The sequence below is a fragment of the Periplaneta americana genome, chromosome 16 (assembly GCF_040183065.1).
Source record: "Periplaneta americana isolate PAMFEO1 chromosome 16, P.americana_PAMFEO1_priV1, whole genome shotgun sequence".
NCBI classification, from domain to species: Eukaryota; Metazoa; Arthropoda; class Insecta; order Blattodea; family Blattidae; genus Periplaneta; species Periplaneta americana.
In genome coordinates, this window is record NC_091132.1 from 136,477,458 (window position 1) to 136,496,831 (window position 19,374).

Below are 19,374 nucleotides of genomic sequence, written 5' to 3' on the forward strand. Positions count from 1 at the left end.
TTATCCAAGGGGTCATTTAGTAGGATAAGAATGGAGGGTAAACAATGTGACAAGAAGGAAAGAAATTACGACACTGAACAAACCTAGAAGCTCTTCTCCGGATAAAATACATTTAGATGATATGGACAAATTATGTTATAAGAAGACAGTTTCACAAATACCGTTTTATAGTGTTCATAAAGAAATCCCTACACTTAGAAAGCTGCTTAATTTTTTCCAAAAAGAGATAAATTTTACAGGGTTTCAAGAAACATAAAAAAAAATTATAATATCTATAGGATTTAAATTATTTAAATGTAAAGGTAAACCCAGACAGTCTTTGCTAAGCATGCGGCTTTTTTTGCGTTTCATGAAAATTAATGAGAAGAGAGAACAAAACCTAGTGACATATTTAGATGAAACATGTTTTCATATGCACTACACTGTTCATAAATGTTGGCAGGATGTAAACGTTTCAGAAATTTACACTAACAGTAGTGCAGGTCAAAGGCTTAGAGATGCCAGTGCAAGTGGTAAAAAGGGTTTTATACCAGGTTCATTTCTTATGTATCATGCAAAGTCAAAATCCAGTGACTATCATCATGAGATGAACGGAAAAAATTTCATACAGTGAAACAACAAGTAATCTCAGGTTTGCCAGGACAAAGTATTGCTATATTATACAATGCCTTATACCACAATAAATAGGAAAATGTGATGCCTTCAGCAAATTCCTGAAAAAAAGAGATGCATAGGACTAGCTTTTTAAGAAACAATATCCAGTTTAATAATGATAAGAGAAAATGCGAATTATTAGCTCTATTTAAGCAGAATCGGCGAAGGTAGAGTTTACAATAGATGAAATGTTCCACAAAAAGAGATTTACAGTCGTAAGGCTATCCTCAATTGAATACATATGGAACATGGCAAAAAATAAGATGTTAGAAAGAAATATGGGTGAAATGTCGATAACAGTTTCAAAGTAAGTGATAACCGAAATATTTTGGAATATTACATCAGAATAATGGAAAAATCAATATTGATCATGTCAGTAAAACTGCAGAAGATTATTGGAGAAAGTTGGGCTGATGGAAGAGGCTGATGAGTAGCTGATTATTTCTGTTGGTGTGGATGAAGATGACTCTGATTGATATGGAATCTCCAGATGAAGATGAAGTTGGAATGTCGACCAATCAGCTGATGAAGATGAAAGTGTCATCAATACACCAGATGAAAATGGAAATTCAACCGACACAGCTGATGAAGCTGGAGAATCCTACATTGACACTGTTTTGTTATGCCATGGGGTTTTCATTTGCTGTGTTGCCCACACAGCTAGTGTGTTTCCCGCCTGCTTCCACTAATAAATGCCATGCCATACAGTGACAACTGCGAGTTAGTTTATCATCTGCACTTGTGGGTGAAGGTTGAATAAGTCGTGTTGTGTGTGTGTGTTCGACGTTGTTGCAATGCGATTTTCATTACATGAACGTGTGTATATGCTTACTACGTACATAAAATACAGAAAATCTTGTGCGAGAACACGACAGAACTTATGTAACAAATTTCCAAATAGACCCGTGCCTAATGCCACTACAATAAGAAGGTTAGCCAAAAAATTCAAAGAGACAGATTCAGTAAATGATCGCAAAATACAAAGGTGGAGACATGTTCTTACAGAAGAAAAATTAGATGCGATAGGACAGAGACTAGAGCACACCCCGCAAAAATCTCTTAAGCATTTGGTGCAGAAAACAGAAGTTAAGAGTACGCTCGTCAAGCAATAAAATTACTTAAATTAAAGCCATACAGAATTCCTGTATTCCAAAAGTTAAATGAACAAGATCTCAGTATTAGATTTTGCATTTTTGTAATTAGATTTTAGAGAAAGTAAATTCTGAGGAAATTGATCCGACATTAATTTATTTTTCTGATGAGGCCTATTTTCATTTAAATGAACACGTATCCTCACAAAATCATCGGTATTACAGTCAAGAGGAACCCAATCTTCTACTCGAAACACCTATGTACGGTGAAAAAATAGGCATGTGGTGTGCAATGAACAGACACAGAATTATTGGGCCTATTTTCACTCAGGGCACAATTACCAGCGAGCATTATGTGAATGAGATCCTTGACCCATTTTTAGATGAACTGACATGTTCTTCAGCATATTTTCAACAAGATTCCACCCACTGCTCATAACTGCCGAAGAATTCATGACAGAATTGCGTCGAATTTTTGGAAGAAGAATTATCAGTAAAAATCTGTGAGCCCCCACGAAGTCCAGATTTAACACCATGCGATTTCTATCTATGGGGGGGGGGGCACTTAAAAATAAGGTTTATGCGAAAAACCGAGCTTAAAGACTATATAAGAGCTGAAATCAAGTCAATCAGTGAAGCAAAACTTCTTAAAGTAATTACTAATTTCATAAGAAGGTGTCAGTAGTGTGTAGCAGTTGGTGGGGGACATTTTCAACACCTACTTTAAGCTTGGTAAGCATAAATTCCTATACTAAATGTTTTAATGCCGGCAGACCAGGTGGCCACTTGGCCGCAGATAAGCTCCTAGCCGCAGGCGACGGGAAAATGAAAACCCCACGGCTAAACAAAACAGTATCACTGTATAGCTACTGTATGTTAGGAACCTAGTCTCTTTAAACATCTAGCAGGTAAACAAGAGTTATTCTACCAGCATACTTTTACAAATTATTTATTACTTCAGTTAGTTGTCACTATATTAATATGCGCGTTTGTTAAGCTTTAAAATTAAGCTGAATTTCCAAGCACAGCAAAGTGTATTCTGTGCTTCATTTTACACATGCAGACTGTACGGTACTTCATGTGCTGTGTCAACAGTGCCAGCGCCACCAACAAAATGGATAAACCCTTAGCAAGGTTATTTCACTAAAAAGATTTATTGTAAATAAATACCGTGTATTTCCGCAGATAATACGATAGCTGAATCGTAAAAACAAATACCCACTAAACCGAAGGTCGTCTTATATGGCAGGTACAAAAAAAGAGATCTTAAAATTCTACACTAAAATCATTATCAAATAGCTACAACAAATCACTTACTTGTATATTTAAAATCCTACGAAATCGTCACATTCGTTGTCCGAGACAAAGAGCAACGCAAAGAGCGAATATGGCGAGTCTGTTTCCACTTCGTTATCAGTGTTCCGTAACAAAACCTCCTCTGTGCCATCCAGTGTTACAAGTCCCACACTTTTTGAAGGATTTTATCACTGTTTCCACTTTCACTTTTTTCCCCATAGTGGTTGAAAGTTTAAGCGTCGTCTTAAAGGACAGAAACAATGTACATGCTTTCACGAACCACCTACTACCTGGCGAAGGATAAATTTCAGAACACGGATTCCTTCTTTTCCCTCTTACTTCAAAATTCCAACCTTGTGCACACAAAATAAATTATTGGCACTGAAAAGTACTTTTCGTAAGCATGATGATGTGCATTCGACAAACGCAGACAAATCTTCTCTTTTTAGTATTTTAAGATATAATTGTCTGTGAGGAATCCGTATACTGAAATTGTCCCAAAGCGAACTTCTGACGCAGAAAATATGTGCAACCACATACCGTGATGTCATCATTTCATAACTTAAACAGTCGCCTAAAGCGCCCTGACCTACAAGGCCAAGTCGGAAGTTTGCTTTGCCAGGTAATATTACAATCTAGTATAGGCCTATAGTCACGAAGCTCAATACGTAGTAAATATGCATCCATAGATAGTTGCTGACCACTAGAATCGCTACTATCGCCTCATCACAAACAATGCAAAATAGTTCCTGCACAGTCTATTGTTCCTAGTACCCTCATAAACTCAAGCTTCGTGACTATATACTAGACTGTGGTAATATATTGTACAGGGTCCGGCAAAAAGTTCTGACGTTTTTAGGTTGGCAGTACTGTGGCTCAGACAGTCGCGCAGCGCTGGGAGGATAGAAAATAAACCCCATTATTGATACCATTTCAAAGGTTTTTTTTTTCCGTGGTTTTCCTATGGCGCTAAGACAAATAAATGTCTGGATGAGCCCTAAAAGACATGGGCCACGGACCTGCACTCACATATCCATGACCCCTGCAATTCCTCTAAATTTAATTGTTACTTTACATCTACGCCCTCTCACCTATCTCATCCTAATTGAGTCGTCATAGAGCCAATTGGCTGGTCTCTATATTTTGACACGATTCAACAAGACTCAAGTCATAATTCAATCGACCCCTAGTATCTAAAAGCCAATTGCCTAGTCTCTTATATTGAGACAATTCATCCTGCCTAAGGAATTTCCGTGGTTTTCCTAAGGCGTTAAGACAAATGTCGGGATGATCCCTAAGAGAAATGGGCCACAGACCTATATGCCCTTCTCTATAAAGTTCCCCAATTTCTAACAAATGATGCAAATGCCCTGGTTCAGAATCTATAAAATTCCCGTTACATGAGCGAGGTCACTCGTCTAGTCGCATTGCGAAAGGACAGAGAACCTTTCAATTTGCAGATTTAGAATTCACGGCGTCTCTTCTGACGGCCTTCACCTGCCTTAGTCATCGATCAACAGACGACTGAGTCTTCTCGACTCCACTTGAACTGCGAAATGGCAAAGCTCCTTTCAATGTGGCAAGCTTACTCCTGCCATCCTAACGGCAAACAAACGCGTTTTCTCGACTCCAAGTGCATTAAGAAGTGACACAGTTCCTTTCAATGTGCAGACTTACACCTACCACCATTTCTTCCTCGTCCTGTCCTGTGATCAATTTGATCACATTTCCCTCCTCTTGCGTATGTGGTACCTAAGAGGTTACGTCCATTTTCGGCTTTCCCCCATCAAAATTTTCTAGAGCAGCGTAACCCAGAGTGAGACAAGTGGCCATCAGGCTTGGAGCTCACATATTGTTTCTTTCAGCCCTGAACCCTTTGCGAGGATGCGTTTTGCATACCTTTTAAATTTCTCCTCCCACTTCTCCTCTTTCAATTCAATTCAAGATCCCATTTCAGTTGCAATGGATCCATGGAACATATCACATCAGTAATTTTTACGCATTGTCAGTTCTGACAACATTTCAATGTGGATCGACAGGGGCGAGTTCCCAGCCATAACAATTTTATTGTGGGTAAACTACATTAGAACGACTTGTTCAGCATCAAAACGTAAGTCAACAGGAGGACCAAGAAAGGCCTGTACGCCAGAGGCATGGTAGGCAGGGCAGTGCTGAACTTCAGAGTCAGGCTTCAGGGTGCATTAGAAAAAAATAGACGACATTTTAGGGTGTAATTTTCAAAATCTAATTTCGTTCTTTTGCATCAGTAAATGACAATAATGCCTCTTTTTAGATAAAAGAATAAAAATCAACTTACATTAAAATACAACTGTGTTGTCTCATTTCAAAAAAGTCAGATTTTTTTGCCGGACCCTATATGTGTGCTGTTGTATTGTGCAACAAACATTGTGAACGCTACCTGTACCACTTTAGTAAATGCACAAAAAGAACAAAATCTCTACTAGACTATAGCAAAAACAGTGCACATTTGTGCACTTCTCTTATACAGTGAAACCTCTCATTTAAGGACATCGAAGGGACGTAACAATCTGTCCGCTTCTGGGAGTTGTACTTTATTGAAAGGGAGGCTCCCCAATCTAACAGTAAATTTATAATATGCATTATATATCCCTTCATGCTTTAAATGAAATGTATTACTTAGTTTAATTCTAAATACAGTATACTGTACTACAATAAATTCTTTGCAACTTTGAACTACAGTAGATAAGATCGAAAAAGAAAGAAACAGTACTATGCCATGCAATTTTATTCTAGGTCTACAGTTATCCTTCTTCTTCTTCTTCTTCTTCTTCTTCTTCTTCTTCTTCTTCTTCAGTCCCTTCTGCTGCTAAGCATCGGGTTCACCTCTCTCCATCCATTTCATCCATTTTTCCCAGTCTCTACACATTGTCTTCATCTCTACCATTGTTTTTCCTTTCTGTTGGCCTATTCTTTCTATTGTATCCTCCCATTTAATCCTTGGTCTTCCTCTTCTCTTTCTTCCTTCCACTCTCATTTCCATCACCTGTTTAACCTTCCTTTCCTCTCCCATACGATATACATGCCCAAACCATTTCAACTGCCTTTCATTAATCACCTCTGTTAATGCTTTTCTCATTTTAACTCTTTCTCTTATCCTGTCATTCCTTATCCTATCTCTTCTGGTCTTTCCTACAGTTCTTCTAAGATATTTCATTTCCACTGCTGTTAATTTACTTCGATGTTTATCTAAGAGTGGTAAGCTTTCGGTACTATATTGTATTATAGGTTTAATTATTGAATTATATATCTGTATTTTTGTCTTAGTGGTTATTTCTTTTTTCCCAACTATTGTATTACTTATTTGATAGTATGCCGATGTTGCTTTCTTTATCCTGTTCAGTACTTCTTGATCTACTCTTCCATCACTAGTTATTATTGTTCCTAAATATTTAAAACTTTCCACTCTCTCCAGGTTTTGTCCTTCACATTCAATGTTAAATTCTGTTTCCTGTCTATCTTCCTTAGAGATCTACAGTTATGCAGTTCTGTAATTTACAGTTTTCAACTTAACCTTTACGTTCAGGTGCCATGTCTCTCGAAACAGAACAACTGATTGAAGTGAAGAGAATAATCCTACTGACCTTACCATGTGTCGAATACAATTTCACGATTGCGGAAACCTTGGACCCATCAGACAGGTTAAATTTTATGACTTTGTTTATCCACCCACTTCCAGCTAACAAGAAGTAGCCGACTAGGCTAGTGGTAGCCTACGAGACCCTTACTGTATTCTTTCATATTAAGGAATTTCTATACAATTCTCAAAACTAAATTTTCCAATTTTGTAACACATTAGGTCTTGAAATCCAAGTTCTGTCTGCAGTCAAGAGGTAAAACAAGAGTTAGGACTGTGAAACAGCTGTCCGTGTCCGTGTCTGAGAGTGTCCGTAAAGGAGAGTTAAATTTATCATTATTTCTATATTATTTCAGTTGGGGCATAAAAATCTGTCCATATATGAGGAGTGTCCATATCTTGGGGGTGTCCGTAAGAAGAGGTTTCACTGTATTTACTTAAAGGACAGATAAAAGCTAATATTGTGCTCAAAATTTATACCTCGTTTTATCTTAAGGTCGTCTTATCTACGCAAATAAATAAATTAATCAATAAAGAGACAAACAAACGAAGAAATAAATACGATATGGGTTGAGTAAATAAATTAGTTATTATATCGGAGAAAGTAATTTAATGTTACTTTTTTTTCAGGCCTTACTTAATTATATAAGTCAAGTTCACCAAGGAGTTCGTGGATATGTCTTCGATAACAGCACACAAAAACCCATACCTGGAGCTAGTTTAAAAATTGAGGGACGTGATAGCTTCTTCCGAACAACACCTCGAGGGGAATTCTGGAGAATACTACTGCCAGGATCATACCAACTACAAGTATGCCGGCATATAATAATTTATTTTACAATGATATACAGCAACAATTCTCAAACTACATATTGTGAAACATGGCACAATGTGAAACTATGATTTAGCAAATATTTTGTTGTGGTGTTGCTGGATAACAATTCAGCAGACCTGTGATCGATTTCTGACAGAGATGTGGACATTTATTCTCATCTCACCAGGAATGCTTATGTGTAGGGACCGGATTTTTATGTAATATCAAGGTGTGAAATATGTACATATTTATGTAAGAAAAATAAGCTGAATATGTACCAAAATATGTAAAATCATGAAAATATTTAATATCAATATCTGGCAGGTATAGGATAGGCAAGACTCTCCAGTTGTGATTTCATAGAGCACCCGACTTTTTTACCGCACACTTGACACATTACTATTTTTCCATCTGTAGTGAAAGCTTCGTCCATTGCAGTCCATGATTTTATTTTTGTCGTTAGGGTTGAAGATACAGAGGCCGTTTTAGTTAGTTAAAAGCAGTAGATAAACTCACTTGCACTTTATAGGTATTGTAAATACTAAAACTAGAAAACTGAGTGAAATGAATGACACAACAGTACTACAAGCACTGTTTCGCTTTACTGGATTAGGAGAAAATAAGAGGAGATGTGGGACACATGCATTTTAGCTGCTCCTTGTAAGAAACAAGTAATTTACCTACTAAAACCTCAAACTATAGGCATTTACAAACTGTTGTTTGAAAAGTGATATTCCTGTCTCATTCAGAAGAGTAGGATTATTCCAGCCAAGAACCATACGTACTTTCTAATTGCTCGGAAAATCCCATTTCTGTAAGGCTCTACTAAATTTAAAATAAAGAGTTCAAGCAATAACCTGAAAGTCTCGTGTCAGACTTGACACGGGTTTTCCCTGGAAGAATTAGGAAGAGGGTGGGTAAGGTTGCAAATTGCATGGGAACAACTTGTTAAGACGTGTGCAGAACAATTATAGTTCGAGACAAATCATGTCATCCTCGTCCCACTCTACCTACCGCATGAAAGCAACGCTACTTTCTGAGTGATTTTTACAATACAAGGTAGTTGTATGAGAAAGGTGGCCTTTTGTTCACTCATATTTACAGTGGGTGGTATGGGGTGAATGCCTCTATTACTTCCTGGAACTAAGGACGTTATGTTTCGTCCCGAAATATATCCTTTCTTGGGTAGATATAAAAGCTTTTTAAATCTGTGTATTTCAAATTATAAACTTCCCCAGCAGAAGATTTTTTTTTTCCTTTCAGAGAAGTAAAAATGAATAAAACCCCTAAATATGTAGATTTATGTAATACCAAGCCATAATATGTAATGTGGGGTAAATATGTAAAAATATGTAGTATCAAATTTTAATATATTAATGGTAATTACAAGATTCGCAAAGATTTGTTATTTATATACGGTTAGGTTGAAAGGAATATAATATGTAATTACATAAAAATCCGGTCCCTACTTATGTGTTGTTTGTCTTTCGTTTTTCATGCCTCACACACACTGACCACGTGACAATGGAGTCTGATGATGATGATGATGATGATGATGATGATGATGATGATTATTATTATTATTATTATTATTATTATTATTATTATTATTATTATTATTATTATTATTATTATTATTACTATTATGACGGTGATAATGACGACTCTTATACCGTTATTCTGTAGAAATGAAATCTTGATTCTGAATGAATAAGACCGACATCTCCAAGCAACAGAAATGAGATTTTTTTAAGGAAAGATGTAAAAACGGCGACATTAGAAGTCAATAATTATTATAAATACAAAGTCTATGAAAGATATTAGATAGACAAAGAGAAAAAAAGGGACTAACTTATTAACAAGATGTAAGATGAAAGAATAGCAAAATTAGTTTACGCTCACATCCCAATAAGCAGAAGAAATTTGATATGAACCAGGAGGAGATAATGAAATAAAGTGGAATATAACAGGTCCAGAGTGCCTGTTATGTATTGCGTAATTCTCGTAAGACACTGAAATTCTTAAACTGAAACTAGGTTAAAATACCACTGAGCATTTTTAACAAAATGAGTTTGTGTGAGAGCTTCTAAAGATTTATTTCTAAAAATACAGTAAAACCTCGATAAGACGCGCCCGCTTATTACGCTATCCCGTGTAATATGCCTTTTTTGTCCAGTCCCTGTACATTTCATATATAATGCCTTTATAAAATACTCCGTTTGTTGCGCTGAAGTCCCGCATAATACGCTGATTTTGTGGAATATTTTCGATGTAATTTTCAGCAATGTACTGTAACAGCAATGAAACATCTTGGTCATTGAACACATTGGTGCCATTAACCTGAGAAGTATTGGCATTCGACCCTACCTGCGCATTTAAACCTTCATACTTCATACCTTAGTATACCCCACCCTCTTGCTACGCTCTCTTATTCGACTCCTTACCTGCGCGCTTAAAGCCTACATACAGTTACAATACCTCACCCTCTTGCTAACTCTCTCTCTCAAACAGCATTCCTCACTCGGCCGTAATAAAATTATGGAAATTTTTGCTGCTACTTTGCGCTGTATTTTACAGAATGTTTACTTCAACCCTCATTACCCATTCTTGACTTACACCACTTCTGCTCTGAACGGCTCATATGACTAGTGTTCCATACAAATCCTTACTATTGCAGGTCAATGCTCCAGGTTATGAACCACAAGAAATAGAATTCACAGTTGCGTCACCGAAGCAGGGAAAGCGGTTAATTCCAACGTGGCTTAACGTGAGCATGCCTGCAGTAATAAAACGGATGGTGGTAAGTCATGAGGTCCTAGTGGCAACAAATCCACCTGTCACGGTGATGGATGATGCATCAACACTGCACCATGTGGCCAGTCAGGAAACGGTAGGATTGACTGAAGACCCCACTGCACCGCTGTCTAACATCGACTTAACACCCACCAGCATGGGAATGGTAAAGCTTTCTAATACCCACGTCACAGATAGTGATAGTGAACCACAACAACTGTCATTATCAGAAGGTAGAGGGAGTGCTGTGGTAACTATGGCAAGCATGACAAGTAGGATGGTTCTTTTGATTACAACCTTTTTAAATGTTGTACCTATTTCATGTCTGCATGTCTTTTGCAATTATAATGCATGTTGTGTATAATTTTTTTGTATTATTTTATTGTTGCACATTTGTAAATACTTAATTATTGATCTCATTAAACAACTATATTTTAAACACTGTTTCCTTTTTATAACTTACTATCCAGAAAAATACAATCCAGTTTACTTACTTACTTACTTACAAATAGCTTTTAAGGAACCCGAAGGTTCATTGCCGCCCTCACATAAGCCCACCATCGGTCCCTATCCTGTGCAAGATTAATCCAGTCTCTATCATCACACCCCACCTCCCTCAAATCCATTTTAATATTATCCTCCCATCTACGTCTCGGCCTCCCTAAAGGTCTTTTTCCGCTCCGGTCTCCCAACTAACACTCTATATGCATTTCTGGATTCGCCCATACGTGTTACATGCCCTGCCCATCTCAAACGTCTGGATTTTAAGTTCCTAATTATGTTAGGTGAAGAATACAATGCATGCAGTTCTGTGTTGTGTAATTTTCTCCATTTTCCTGTAACTTCATCCCGCTTAGCCCCAAATATTTTCCTAAGCACCTTATTCTCAAACGCCCTTAACCTATGTTCCTATGGTTTCACAACCATACAGAACAACCGGTAATATAACTGTTTTATAAATTCTAACTTTCAGATTTTTGGACAGCAGACTGGATGATAAGAGCTTCTCAACCGAATAATAACATGCATTTCCCATATTTATTCTGCGTTTAATTTCCTCCCGAGTGTCATTTATATTTGTTACTGTTGCTCCAAGATATTTGAATTTTTCCACCTCTTCGAAGGATAAATCTCCAATTTTTATATTTCCATTTCGTACAATATTCTGGTCACGAGACATAATCATATACTTTGTCTTTTCGGGATTTACTTCCAAACCAATCGCTTTACTTGCTTCAAGTAAAATTTCCGTGTTTTCTCTAATCGTTTGTGGATTTTCTCCTAACATATTCACGTCATCTGCATAGACAAGCAGCTGATGTAACCTGTTCAATTCCAAACCCTGCCTGTTATCCTGAACTTTCCTAATGGCATATTCTAGAGCGAAGTTAAAAAGTAAAGGTGATAGTGCATCTCCCTGCTTTAGCCCGCAGTGAATTGGAAAAGCATCAGATAGAAACTGACCTACACGGACTCTGCTGTATGTTTCACTGAGACACATTTTAATTAATCGAACTAATTTCTTGGGAATACCAAGTTCAATAAGAATATCATATAATACTTCCCTCTTAACTGAGTCATATGCCTTTTTGAAATCTATGAATAACTGATGTACTGTACCCTTATACTCCCATTTTTTCTCCATTATCTGTTGAATACAAAAAATCTGATCAATAGTCGATCTATTACGCCGAAAACCGCACTGATGATCCCCAATGATTTCATCTACGTACGGAGTTAATCTTCTCAAAAGAATATTGGACAGTTATAGTGTACAAAGACGGAGTTACTATTAACAATAATTACCGGTACTTATCAAAACACAAACTCGATCAATCAATCAATCAAACTCCTGTATCTCCTCATGACGAGCATAGGGCATTCACAAAGTGCCTCCATCGGACCCTATTTGTAGCCAACTTCTTCACTTCGCTCCATGTTTTCCCCTCCCTAGCAATTTCCTCCAAAACTATTCTCTCCCATGTATTTTTTGGCCTTCCTCTTGTTCTACTACCCTGGAGGTTCCAATCCAAAGCCATTCTTTCTACTGCTCCATCTTCTTTCCTGATTGTGTGCCCTATCCAATTCCACTTTCGTCTTTTGATTTCTATTGTGATTTCTTTCTGATTTGTTATCTTCCATAGTTCTGAGTTTGTGATTATATCTGGCCATCTAATTTTTAAAATTCTTCGTAAACATCTATTAACAAATGTTTGCAGTTTATTTTGTATAATTTTACTTGTTTTCCATGTCTCACAGCCATATAATAAGACTGATTTCACATTACTGTTAAAGATTTAAATTTTTGTAGATCTAGATATAATATAAGATTTCCATATTGGGTACAACTGGACAAATGCACTATTTGCATTTTTTATTCTTTACATCCTCAAAGGCTTCACCATCCTTGTCAATTATACTACCCAAATATTTAAATTCTTGAACAGTATCAATGTTATTATTATTTATTATAACTTTATCTGTCTTTTTACTATTTAATCTCATTTCTTTAGTTTTCTTTACGTTTATTTTCATATGAGCCCCTTTTTTACTTCTAATAAAGTATTAACTTTATTCTGCATATCACCAAAACTATGGGAGAGCAAACAGATATCATCAGCGAAATCCAAATCTTCCAAGGTATCGTTTAATCCCCATCTTATACCTCTTCTAACATTGCCAACAGACCTTTCCATAATATCATTCATAATAATCAGAAATATGATCGGAGAGAGAATACAACCCTGTTTCACTCCGCATGTAGTTGTTATATTTTCTGACAGCATACCTTTATGTACTATGACATTACAAGTATAATTTTCATACATAAGTTTAATTAGTCTACAAATTTTTTCTGGTATACCAAATTTTGTTATTGTTCTCCATATATAATAAAACACAAACTAATTAATCCTTAATATAGCAACCTCACATGTCAAAATATTCAATTTTACAGGAGAGTGAAAAAACATTTAAATATTTTCATAACAAACAAATATCTGACACAAGAGAGTATTTAAATATCCTTTTCTAAAGTCTGTATCCATGCCTTGACATAAGATGTGTTTGCAGAAGATTCCGAAATACTTTTTTGATAGAGATAAAGTAAACTCTCATTTTGTTCATTCTTTTTTTTTTTTTACATACGAGGTTGCTGTTCAACACCATCAATATGATAAATGTTACCAGCATACACATAAATATGTACATAGTAGTATACGTGCACACATACTGTACATACATACATATCATTACATTACATTTCTAGTTTATTACCAACAAAAATATAGATACATGTCTCAAAGTCTTTAAGACATGCATCATTGGCATGAGTATCGATCAGTGGTTCCCAACGAGATTTGCTAGGCATGTCGTGAAACTTTCGAGACGTTGTGATATTGTTGAAAAAAATAATTAAAATAACTTCAGTCAATATTAAATTTGAAAAAGGGACGAAACATATTTATTTTCCAGGTGATTTATTGGCTTACAATAAAAGATTTGAGAGAAACTTGAGGTTGTTGTTTGTTACACAAAAGATCAATTTGTTGTCGAATTGAAGACGGACACACACGCATTTTCTCTTCAACTGAGAGAAGTCTTTTGTTCTTTATGTTCATTAATGTCAAACAGCCCAGCTCGCACAAGTAGGTAGTTGAAAGATGTAATTGCTTTCATTGCTATTTCTGGATACTGTTTCTTTACTAACAACCAAAATTTAAGGAGTGGAAGTTCACAATATTTCAGTTGAAGTGTTCAGTCTGATTGAAGTTCTGCAAGTTGCTCTTTTTTCTCCAAAGGAAGTCTGTGGTGGATCCTGGGGTCATAGCATAAGGATTGCGAATCTAGTCATACTCGGCAACAGTGATGAGGGAAAATATTGTGCCATATTATCCTCAAGAACTAGGAGATGATTCAGAATCAGTTCGGATGTCACATCCCATGTGTACTTACTTCGAAAGTCAGAGGAAACATCTGAAGATTTTTCTTTTTCACTTGCAACTTATATTTAGAAGTTTTCTTAAGAGTGAGTTTATCATTTGAAGTGAGCACATTTTCTTCTTTTCCTTACATACCCTCATTCAGGTAATTTAAATGGCTGCAAATATCAGCTTATTAATACTACTCCTCGTCGTTAACTGAGCAGCAAAGTCTGGGTTTTCAGTGATAAACATACTTAATACCTAGCTCATTTCTCTGTTAAAAAAATCTCAAAAGGACAACTGGCGAATATCAGTATCAAGAACCAAAGTGTCATGACGATATCTTGCTTCATGACACATTTGTTTGAGGAGTTTTGTCTTAAGAGCCCTTGGCTTAACAAAACTGACCATGTTAACGAGTGCATCTAAAACACTTTTAAGTTTTGTTGGAACAGTCTTCGCCATCAGAGCCTAACAATTTATGAAGAAATGTGTTGAGCATACACTTTAGATCTCTTGTTTCAATCTTCCACCCATTACAGATGCACTGTCTTTGCAAACAGAAACACAATTTTTCTAGGGCAGCCCATTTTGTTTCAAGATGATGAATATGAAATAATACATACTAGTGTAGTTGACGTTGAAGACAATTCAGTACATGACAAGAATTGGTCAATAATCGTATCCTGATCAACAAATCTGATGTTACAAAATAATTAACATTTCTTAGAGTAGTGAAAATACTCGACTATCACTTTACTTTCACCTCCATGGCTCTGGATATCTGAAGACATATCATCAATCCTCTAGGAAATAGTATTGTTTGACAGTGAAACCAAGGATATTTCTTTTTCGGTGTCATTACCTATAGTCGCGATGCTGTTATTTCTGGTGTGACTCCTCCTCTTTGCTTACATCTTAGGAAGTGAAGGCTCTATAAAGTCTAGGTAGGTAGTATCATTCTCCATTTTTGTTCTTTCGTTGCCGAACTACCAGACTAGGGATCTATTTGCCGCACCGTTAAACATTATCATGTCGTAGCTCCTATGATAATAAATCAAACTCACTGTAATTGAGCAAATAATTGAGCGGCAAATAACGTCCTTGTGTGCTTTCTGCGAACCCAACGAAAGAGCCTAAATGGCGGGCGAGTATATTAAGTATTTATCGAACCTTAGGAAATGCATCAGCGAATCACAAGACACACACGTTTAAATGTAGCCGACCGGCAACGTGATTGCTGCCGGAAATTAGAGCGACGGGAGTATAACATCGATTTCACAATAATTTCCTTGTAGATAGGCAAAATTACATCCTCAGCAATAGTGTGGGGTTTCATTTTTTGGCTACTATTTCGGCAATTTTATAACAGGTTACCTGTGCTCTGTCAGATCTAGTTGCTCTCTGTTTCACATAGTTTGCTTGCTTTGCTTCCAATGTAACAATCGACTAAAATAGTTCTTATCTTTTCCAGATAAGTGACCATGTTTGATATTCAAATGTATTTTCAATATACTATAGTCCTGTCGCTGTTATTTCCGGCAGCCAATCACGTTGCAGGTTGGCTACATTTAAATGTGTGCGTCTTGTGTCACTCCTGATAACGTTATGCATTTCCTAAGGCTCAATAAATACTTAATATAATAGCCCGCCATTTTGGCTCTTTCGTTGACGTTTGTAGAAAGCACATGAGGACATTATTTGCCACTCAATTATTTGTGCAATTACAGTGCGTTTGATTTATTATCATAGGAGCTACGACATGATAATGTTTAATGGTGCGGCAAATAGATTCCTAATCTGGTAGCAACGAAAGAACAAAAATGGCGAACGATACTACGTACCTAGATTTTATAGAGCCTTCACTTCCTAAGGCATAAGCAAAGAGGAGGAGTCACACCGGGAATAACAGCGCCGTGACTATAGGGACCATACATTCGACAACACAGGACGATTTTCAGGTTGTTGAAAGTAAATTCAAAGTTTAGATAGGCTAACTGGCTAGATATACTTACAGAGTAAAGTCAAAGTTTAGATAACTGACTTGGTATATTTACAGATTAAATTCAAAGTTTAGATAACTGACTTGGTATACTTACAGAGTGAAGTCAAAGTTTAGATTACTGACTTGATATAGGCTACTTACAGAGTAAATTCAAAATTTAGATAACTGACTTGATATACAGAGTAAAGTCAAAGTTTAGATAACTGACTTGGTATTCTTACAGATTAAATTCAATGTTAAATAACTGACAGAGTAAAGTCAATGTTTAGATAACTGACTTTGACATACAGAGTAAATTCAAATGACTCGGCATACTGGTACTTACAGAGTAAAGTCAAAGTTTAGGTAATGACTTGGAATACTTACAGAGTAAATTCAAAGTTTAAATAACTGACTTGGTATACTTATAGAGTAAAGTCAAAGTTTAGATTACTGACTTGATATAGGCTACTTACAGAGTAAATTCTAAATTTAGATAACTGACTTGATATACAGAGTAAAGTCAAAGTTTAGATAACTGACTTGGTATTCTTACACATTAAATTCAAAGTTAAATAACTGACAGAGTAAAGTCAATGTTTAGATAACTGACTTTGACATACAGAGTAAATTCAAATGACTCGGTATACTGGTACTTACAGAGTAAAGTCAAAGTTTAGGTAATGACTTGGAATACTTACAGAGTAAATTCAAAGTTTAAATAACTGACTTGGTATACTTACAGAGTAAAGTCAAAGTTTAGATTACTGACTTGATATAGGCTACTTACAGAGTAAATTCAAAATTTAGATAACTGACTTGATATACAGAGTAAAGTCAAAGTTTAGATAACTGACTTGGTATTCTTACAGATTAAATTCAAAGTTAAATAACTGACAGAGTAAAGTCAATGTTTAGATAACTGACTTTGACATACAGAGTAAATTCAAATGACTCGGTATACTGGTACTTACAGAGTAAAGTCAAAGTTTAGGTAATGAATGACTTTGAATACTTACAGAGTAAATTCAAAGTTTAAATAACTGACTTGATACACTTACAGACTAAATTCAAAGTTTAGATAACGGACTTGGTATACTTACAGAGTAAATTCAAAGTTTTCATAACTGACTTGGTACTTAGAGTAAATTCAAAGTTTAGATAACCGACTTGGTATACTTACAGAGTATAGTCAAAGTTTAGATAACTGACTTGGTACCTACAGAGTAAAGTCAAAGTTTAGATAACTAACTTGGTACTTACAGAGTAAATTCAAAGTTTAGATAACCGACTTGGTATATTTACAGATTAAATTCAAAGTTTAGATAACTGACTTGGTATACTTACAGAGTGAAGTCAAAGTTTAGATTACTGACTTGATATAGGCTACTTACAGAGTAAATTCAAAATTTAGATAACTGACTTGATATACAGAGTAAAGTCAAAGTTTAGATAACTGACTTGGTATTCTTACAGATTAAATTCAAAGTTAAATAACTGACAGAGTAAAGTCAATGTTTAGATAACTGACTTTGACATACAGAGTAAATTCAAATGACTCGGTATACTGGTACTTACAGAGTAAAGTCAAAGTTTAGGTAATGACTTGGAATACTTACAGAGTAAATTCAAAGTTTAAATAACTGACTTGGTATACTTACAGAGTAAAGTCAAAGTTTAGATTACTGACTTGATATAGGCTACTTACAGAGTAAATTCAAAATTTAGATAACTGACTTGATATACAGAGTAAAGTCAAAGTTTAGATAACTGACTTGGTATTCTTACAGATTAAATTCAAAGTTAAATAACTGACAGAGTAAAGTCAATGTTTAGATAACTGACTTTGACATACAGAGTAAATTCAAATGACTCGGTATACTGGTACTTACAGAGTAAAGTCAAAGTTTGGGTAATGAATGACTTTGAATACTTACAGAGTAAATTCAAAGTTTAAATAACTGACTTGATACACTTACAGACTAAATTCAAAGTTTAGATAACGGACTTGGTATACTTACAGAGTAAATTCAAAGTTTTCATAACTGACTTGGTACTTAGAGTAAATTCAAAGTTTAGATAACCGACTTAGTATACTTACAGAGTATAGTCAAAGTTTAGATAACTGACTTGGTACCTACAGAGTAAAGTCAAAGTTTAGATAACTAACTTGGTACTTACAGAGTAAATTCAAAGTTTAGATAACCGACTTGGTATATTTACAGATTAAATTCAAAGTTTAGATAACTGACTTTGTATACTTACAGAGTGAAGTCAAAGTTTAGATTACTGACTTGATATAGGCTACTTACAGAGTAAATTCTAAATTTAGATAACTGACTTGATATACAGAGTAAAGTCAAAGTTTAGATAACTGACTTGGTATTCTTACAGATTAAATTCAAAGTTAAATAACTGACAGAGTAAAGTCAATGTTTAGATAACTGACTTTGACATACAGAGTAAATTCAAATGACTCGGTATACTGGTACTTACAGAGTAAAGTCAAAGTTTAGGTAATGACTTGGAATACTTACAGAGTAAATTCAAAGTTTAAATAACTGACTTGGTATACTTACAGAGTAAAGTCAAAGTTTAGATTACTGACTTGATATAGGCTACTTACAGAGTAAATTCTAAATTTAGATAACTGACTTGATATACAGAGTAAAGTCAAAGTTTAGATAACTGACTTGGTATTCTTACAGATTAAATTCAAAGTTAAATAACTGACAGAGTAAAGTCAATGTTTAGATAACTGACTTTGACATACAGAGTAAATTCAAATGACTCGGTATACTGGTACTTACAGAGTAAAGTCAAAGTTTAGGTAATGAATGACTTTGAATACTTACAGAGTAAATTCAAAGTTTAAATAACTGACTTGATACACTTACAGACTAAATTCAAAGTTTAGATAACGGACTTGGTATACTTACAGAGTAAATTCAAAGTTTTCATAACTGACTTGGTACTTAGAGTAAATTCAAAGTTTAGATAACCGACTTAGTATACTTACAGAGTATAGTCAAAGTTTAGATAACTAACTTGGTACTTACAGAGTAAATTCAAAGTTTAGATAACCGACTTGGTATATTTACAGATTAAATTCAAAGTTTAGATAACTGACTTTGTATACTTACAGAGTGAAGTCAAAGTTTAGATTACTGACTTGATATAGGCTACTTACAGAGTAAATTCTA

General features: G+C 35.3%; 1 protein-coding gene across 8 annotated transcripts in view; it reads left to right on the forward strand.

Annotated features, from left to right (window-relative positions):
* LOC138691244 (carboxypeptidase D-like) overlaps positions 1-19,374 on the forward strand; it is a 136,138-nt gene that overhangs the window by 107,076 nt on the left and 9,688 nt on the right. For 4 of the 8 annotated variants that reach the window (XM_069813062.1, XM_069813058.1, XM_069813059.1 and 1 more), the window contains 2 exons: positions 7,288-7,467; positions 10,149-10,705. In XM_069813062.1, the coding sequence (XP_069669163.1) occupies positions 7,288-7,467; positions 10,149-10,628 (660 nt within the window). In that variant the 3' untranslated portion in view covers positions 10,629-10,705. Of the gene's footprint in view, positions 1-7,287; positions 7,468-10,148; positions 10,706-19,374 lie in introns of those variants that run through there. The other 4 variants (XM_069813060.1, XM_069813064.1, XM_069813065.1 and 1 more) reach the window with 4 other exon arrangements.